General features: G+C 40.0%; 1 protein-coding gene across 1 annotated transcript; it reads right to left on the reverse strand.

Annotated features, from left to right (window-relative positions):
• Positions 1-1,410: 1,410 nt before the first annotated feature.
• Positions 1,411-6,703, reverse strand: LOC134634976 (zinc finger protein 184-like). Its single transcript, XM_063484491.1, has 4 exons — positions 6,535-6,703; positions 5,219-5,324; positions 3,243-3,839; positions 1,411-2,190 (listed from the first exon to the last, which is right to left on the reverse strand). Exons 2-4 carry the CDS (start codon positions 5,234-5,236, stop codon positions 1,612-1,614), a joined length of 1,194 nt encoding a protein of 397 aa, XP_063340561.1. The 5' UTR covers positions 5,237-5,324; positions 6,535-6,703; the 3' UTR covers positions 1,411-1,611.
• Positions 6,704-7,552: the final 849 nt, after the last annotated feature.

Consider the following 7,552-nt stretch of genomic DNA (forward strand, 5'->3'; position numbering starts at 1 on the left):
AACATTGCGAAATTCAATATATTTGAATGATACGGTTAGCGCCCAGTTAGCTCCTAGCATTTCTCAACAGCTCTGCCTCATTTTTGACTACCGGAACATTTAAACAATGGATAATCCGTATACAAACAAATTCATGCTTTTCTCCTCAACAGAGAGCGTTCCCCGATTGAACAACAGCGCCGTAAAATAAGAAGAATGGTGCCAAATTACAGAGTTAATAATACAGACTTTGTAATGTGTCACGTGAAGATTCATCAGCCAGATGAAGTGTTTACTGACAATTGACAGTGATAGTGGACATCATCATCACTATTCCAATCAATCCTCTCCACACAGACAAGCATAAACACACTCGACTATCACTAAATCAAATTTAACACACGTTTGAAATGACGCTAATTCAGTTTACAATAGGGTTCATTCGCTCGGTCAGCAGGGGGCGGTATCCTCGAACACTGGGGAGTAAACTGCCATTAAACGAACAGAAGAAGAAGAAAACCCCTGCACATGCGCGGTACGGATCGGGTAGACCCGAGTTGTACGGTCCGACTTTGCACATGCGCAGTAAGGATCGGGGAGTCCTAATTCGTAACTATCTTTTTATTTTTTTTGTTTTTGTCTACATTATATTAAATGTTTCATTATCGGAAACATTTTAAGAAACACTTATTATTCTTAACATCTTAACAGATACTCTGACCCGTAACTATCGTAAAACGCTTCGACCGGAAGTAGACACCTTTCGCGCATGCGCGGTACCAATCGGGTTTCCGGTACGGATCGGGTAGTGACAGTGACGTAATCGCACTCAAAATGCGTACTTCAAGCGTGCGGTCTCTTAATTGGGACACAGCCTTCAAGACATGTTGAGAAGGTAATTTATCCATTTAAATCGGCTGTGATGGTTCAAGGACACATCTAAAATCTGCAGGTGTGTTACCTGGCTTCTTTCCATTATTGTAAATTTAAATGTTATTAGAACATGATCAGACAAGAGAGCGTTTTCAGGACTTTAATTGTTTTGATATCTTAAAGACAAAATTTTCAACAGAATTTTTAATACTTATAGAAAGTCTGATAAAAATTGAAAAAATCTAAAATATTTTAAAAATCTTATTTTCATGAATTTCAGGTCAGAGTTTGCAATAAGCTGCAGGAACCCTGTTCAGTGTCAGAACAGCCAAGTCTCCCACTCTAATAAACCTGTGTCACAGAAAACAGTTCATCTGACTCTGACTGTCAACACAAGTTACTTCAGTTTTTGCTCTGATATACAGGAAATAACATCATGGCTCAAACTCTTTGTCATTAAACTATTTCTTTATTAAACATTTAAAATTTTGGTTTAACTGTTGCAGGATTTCATAAAAACAACCTGAAAAAAATAAACATCTGCAGGACACGTGGATCAAAATGCATTCAATAACCACTCAACACGAACACTACAGTACAACAGTTTAGAAAGCTTAAAATGTAACGAGAGGCACATTTTCATTCATAGCTGCCTCATCAGATCTTTACAGGAGATTTCACCTGAACTCTGTGGAGCCTGATCTCAAGGGTTTAAGTCTGACCCTGAAACCAGAAGAGGATCTTTCTGTCTCTGCAGATTCACAGAGATGAGAGTGATTTCAGTCCTGCATGATCACGCTGATGTTTGTACAGAGCAGATAACGAAGTGAATATTTTTGCACATTGGTGACAGTGAAACGGTTTATTTGCAGCGTGGGATCGTTTGTGTTCGGAGTATGAAGTGAAATTCCTGAAGCTCTTGTCACACTGGTCACAGCTGTAGTTTCCTTCCATGTGTGCACGTTCATGATCGTTACGACTATGTGATTGTGAGAAGCTTTTGTCACAGTGTCTGGACTTGTATGGTTTCTCTCCTGTGTGGACTCGTTTGTGTGTTTTAAGCTGACCTGCAGTGGTGAAGGATGACCCACACTGATCACGGAGGTTCTTTTTAACCCCACTGTGAATGAGTTCATGTCGTTTTAAGTCACTTGATCTGGTGAAGCTTCTCCCACATTCTTTGCAGTATTTCAGTTTGTCTCCAGTGTGTCTACGTTGATGTGTTTTAAGGGAGCCTTGCCAACTGAAAGTTTTCCCACAAAGGTCACAATGAAAGTCTTTCCCACCACCACAGTGATGACAGGGTTGAGAACTGGATCCATCTGTGTCACTCTGCTTCTAAACAAAGACACAAAGACAGTGTAAGTCAGTCCTTCAACATTTTTAACCTGAACGTCGCCGGAAATAAAGAGCATCTCTGCAGACGTCCAATTACATTTTACTGTTTACATTATAACACTCAGGTCAGTTTAATGTGCTACAAAAACTATAGTAGTAACAAAAGTATTATAATAATTAGAGAGATACTGACCTAAATTACTAGATCGGATATCGGAGAAATAAAAAATTGTAATACGATCCATTAAATATCACAAAAGCACCTCACAAAACTTGCGACATGGCGTAACCCAGCCCAAAACCTTAGCACGTCGGAGCACTACGCGTCAATCATGAAGCTGATCAATGATCAGCTGATCATAGATGTTGAATCTATGTAGTTATTGTAGAAAAAGTATTGATTTCTGTGCATTAAAATTTTTTTTTTTTTTACATGTGCATTAAATTAAAATCGATTACGTCAATTAAGCATTATGAGGTGCTGGGAGTTCGCAACCCTATTTGTTAGGTTGCTTAATATTTCCACTAAAAACTCATTAAAATACCAAAATATGGAGGATGGTGTAGGTTTAAGTTTAATAGATTGATCAGTATTGCTGAACTATGAAATATTTTGGGTGCAGTGTATTTTTTGCATAAAGGTATAACAGAATAGTTAGTTTTGCTTGTTTTTTTATTAACTTTGAGTAGCAACTTATACAAAATGCAGCAAGATATTAAAAAAAATGTTTATTCATTATAAAATATGCTATATCGGATTTAAATCGGTATTGGCAGATGTCCAAATTTATGATCATTTATGATATGGTTATCGGTATCGGACTTAAAAAAGTGGTATTGTGCCGTCTCTAATAATAATACTAAATTAATGATACGACAAGAGTAATATAATTCTCAAATACTATCACTAAAAAACTGTGATTCAAATCTGAATAATCACTCAGAGCTGCTTTTCCATCCAGTAAAATTGCTAACATACTAACACAATGTAATGAGCAGAGTTGTTCCAAAGAGTCGGGTTAAAATGACAAGATAAAAATATAAATACATACCTCACAGTAACTGCACTTGTAGAGTCTCTTTCTGGTGTGGATCTGTTGGTGTTCTTTCAGGTTACGTGGCGCTTTAAAAGTCTTCTCACACAGGTCACATTTATAAGGTCTCTCCTCAGAGTGGGTAAACATGTGGCGTTGTAACTGTGTGCCTGTTAAACATAGTTTACCACACTGATCACAGCTGTACACATCATGTCTGGTGTGAATGCGTAGGTGTGTATTTCGGCTGTCTCTCCGGCTGAAAGTTTTTCCACAGATGTCACAGCTGTATGCCTTAATTCCAGAGTGGGTAACTAGATGATTCTGTAAGCTGTTACTGTGAGTAAAAGCTCTGCCACACTGATCACAGCTGTACGCTTTAACTCCACTGTGGATGACCTGGTGTCTTTTTAAGTATGAAGCTGAGGAAAAAGACCTTCCACAAATATCACACTTGTATGGCCTCTCTCCAGTGTGGATGACCTGGTGTGCTTTTAAGCTTCCAGACTGGGTAAAATCCTTCCCACAGTCGTCACAGCTGTATTTTTTCTCTTCCTTTCTTCTGTGAGGTTTGTCGGCCTCCTGAGAGCGCTGACTGCTCGGTCCATGTTGGTCCTGCAGTGACAGAGATACAGACAGAGGCAGTGAGTGAAATGCAGTCGTGGAACAAACTGAACCTTCAAACTCCCTCCATTAACACTAGTTTCAAACCCGAGGCTGCTAGTGATGTGCCGTTCATGAACGAGTTCGCTCTGAGAGCCGATTCTTTGTAGCGAACGAGATGAACAGGCTCCTGTCGGGGGAGCCAAATAATCTCTTTCAGTTCTGCTGAAAATTCATGCAGGCAGACTTTAGACTTTAGGTTGACAGCTCACCATGCAGTAAATCACATACTAAGACAACCTAGCATCATATGATTAATTAAAAGGAGAAAGGGAGGAGATGCTCTAAACACAACGAGTGAAGTGGTACAAACCAGGTACACAGATCAACAGAGAGAGAAAAAGAGTTTCGAGAACAATTGAAGACATGAGAGAAAAGGAGCAGCATCTGGCTGCATTTCAGTGGAGACTGTTTGTAAAATGAGAAGCTGGCTAAAATAAAAGCCATTTTTATTTTCAGCCATTTTCCATCATGAAGGGGTCGTGGAAATTTTCATAAAGTCTGCAACACAATCAGCTGTGACCAAGCCTTTTATTTCTGCATGCAGGAGAGCAAACAGACAGCAAACATCACAGTTACACAGTCATGAGAGCTTTGACCTCAAGATGTTGCAGTGTCTCTTTTATAACATTAAATACCCACAAAACTCCTGTAACAACTTCTGCTGTCTGTCTTGCTCCTCCCCAACCCCCACACTGTTGCTGTGCAATTCCTGGCCATGGAGCGACTCCGACCGTCTATGTTCCAGGAAGCACCTGGCACTGGTCTTCGTTTAAAAAAACTTTTAAATTCATTTGTGGTATTTTCCCACCAATGTTTCTTTTAATTTTTGCTATGATGTTTTGAGACTTTGTTTTTCCTATCATAAAGTCTTAATAACATTTATATATTAAAATAATCTTGGACAGATACTGCTATTTTAATGTGACAAGCTATTATGTTGGTATTTCTTATCAAATCATTTGACTCCTGGGTGTAATTACAGTTTTGACTTCCACTTTCACATCCAAGGCCAGAGCTATTGCTACACTTATATTTGGATCTTCGGTCCCCCCCTGCACTTTGCTCTAGCTATGGAGCCACTAGCCATTGCAGTTAGGAACTATGAAATCCATCATAACTTTATATGCAGATCATGTGGTACTGACAATGTCAGATGCCAGCCGCTCTTTGCCTGCCCTGCTTCACCCCATCGACAAATTTGGGCAACTCTCCGGTTTCAAAATTAATTGGAAAAAGTCCCTTGACTTGAGACTTTTGACACTTTTTATTATCATTGGGATCTTAAATAACATTTACATTTTTCAGTAAAACAGCAATATTTTCCTCACCTTCTGTGTCGAGCTCATTGTTTCCTCTGTAGTGACTCAGCTGAGTCCAGATGGCTGAAAATGTTCCTCTGCTGCTCCGTCAGACTCTTCTCCTCCTGCTGATCAGCTGGGACACAAAACAGATCTTTGTTAGGCTCCACACTGCAAGATTGACTTGTTCCAGCAGCTGCAGGATGGTTTCTACAGGCTGAAGAACAGCAGCCACTGCAGGAAACAACATCTGCACATTGACTTTCTGTTAGAGGAACAACGTGAATGCAGACACACACAGAGGCAAACTCTTTCCAAACCCTGAAAACAAAAACTGTCCAGCTGTGTGTGTCTGCCAAAATGCTTTCTACAAATCCTGCAGGAATCACTGTTGTTAAAGCTGCAGTTAGAAGACACGGCCAGAAACTACAAGTCTAAAGACTCCATCAACAATTCACACCCAGCCAACAGCCTGAACAGCTCCTCCTGTGGTTTCCACAAACAGGGACAGACCTGTTACTAATTATCTACCTGTGCTTTAATGATGGGGCCTTTAAACTTACACATTCAACAGTTTTAACCAACTTTCCTTCCTGCTTTGACTGCAGCTGTGTTTGACACAGGAAGACATTATTACATTCTTCATGATTATAGTTTACTATAATACTTTTTGGGGGAAGTGCAGCTTTAAACCTTCACATGATTCAAGTCAACCCAACAAATCAATCTGAACGATCACAGGTGGACAAAATTTGTGTAGATAAAATGAAATAAAACCCAACATTGAATCCACAACATGATTAAAAACATGATTTCACCAAATCACCAAAAGCTGCACATTAACCACCACAATATATTTTTATTCTCTGTGCTTTCAAATATGAACACTGTTTACTTTCATCTCTGTTTCATTAGTTTTTGTTAACATCTTCCTGTGCATCACTTTACAGCAGCCAGACTCATTAAAATGAGACTTTGTAGGAGTTCACTTCCTCTCATGTGTTCGTCCACAGCAGCTGGACAATAAAGTTTATTGTGACCCTGATACTGCAGCAGATCGCTCTCATCCATTTCCTGTTATCACTTCAAATAGAAATGAGGCTGTAGAGGTTTGGTGCATGCAGAAAAACAGCTGCAGGGACAATGAAAAGACTTTTCTGCTCCAACTTCTCCCAGCATGCTGAGCTAATGATTAGTTGGTGTTTTTCTCCAAACACTCTCTCACTCTTCTCTCAACGTGTTCACAATAAACTGTGAACAGACACCGAGGAGAGCAGCAGAAGACCTCATTCAGGAGCTAAACTCAACATGAACTGAACTCACAGTAAAGTTTGCTCGGTGCTTACCTTTAGATGAGCCCACAAACCGAGAGAAACTCCGTGATGAAGCTGGAACTCTTTCCAAACACAGGAAACAGATCAGGGAGCAGAGACCCACGTGGTTCACGCTGATCTCAGCTACGATCCAGGAGACAAGGGTGGGCAGATCGATGCAGATATCGATCCAAACGTTGGTAGTGGTTTATGAACGATACTTTAGTTTGTTTCTCTTCTCTAAGTTCTCTACTTTACTCCCGTTTCAAGAAAACGAATGTCTCTGTGCTCGACTCCCCTTCTGAAAACACACATTGCTCCGCCCCTTTCTTCCTGCAGGACTGTGGTTTGCTGCTGTGTGGCAGAGGTGGGAAGTAAAGAAGTAGAAAGGTCAAGCTGTTGTATATCACAGGGAAAGAAAAGAAAGAGAGCTAATTTCACTCAGAGATGGAGAAAGATAATAAAGACAGGAGAGGAAGAAGAGAGGTTAGATTTAAGGGTAAGGACTGCTCATATAAAGCGCACAGGTAAGAGTCTGTGAAGGTTCTCAGTCATCCAGGTCATCGTAGTCTAAGGAGCTTGGAAAGAAAAGCGTCTGGACTTCTTTAAGTTGCTTGAAGACGCTTCACCTCTCATCCGAGAAGCTTCTTGAGTTCTCAAGAAGCTCATTCAAAAGACGGCAGCTGCAGAGAGTGACGGTACAGTGGAGCCGACACAAGAGGACACCATTACACAAGCTTACTGCTCACAAGCAGCCAAGCACAGCAGCAACTACGGTATATAACTGGAGTAAGGTGGAAATTAACAAAGGACAGTGTTACAAGTTTAAAGATCCACAATAAGTTTCTGTAACATGTTTGTCAAATGTAACTTAATTTCTACTGTACTTCATAGTGATGCTTTGTAGTTTAGGGAAGAGTTCTGTTTGCTTGTTTAAGGTCAAACTATGACTGAAGTTTACAAAGTTCTTTCAGTACAAACGCATCTGCATTAAGAGTGAATGTCATTACAGCTAAAGTATATGTAACAGTAACCCCAAAGTAATACTTAA

This window comes from Pelmatolapia mariae, linkage group LG9 (assembly GCF_036321145.2).
Source record: "Pelmatolapia mariae isolate MD_Pm_ZW linkage group LG9, Pm_UMD_F_2, whole genome shotgun sequence".
NCBI lineage: Eukaryota > Metazoa > Chordata > Actinopteri > Cichliformes > Cichlidae > Pelmatolapia > Pelmatolapia mariae.

Coding starts and splice junctions, on each gene's coding strand:
- LOC134634976 (XM_063484491.1), bottom strand. Junction 2,191..3,242: donor ACAAGTGCAGTTACTGTGAG/GTATGTATTTAT, acceptor GTCTTTGTTTAG/AAGCAGAGTGACACAGATGG.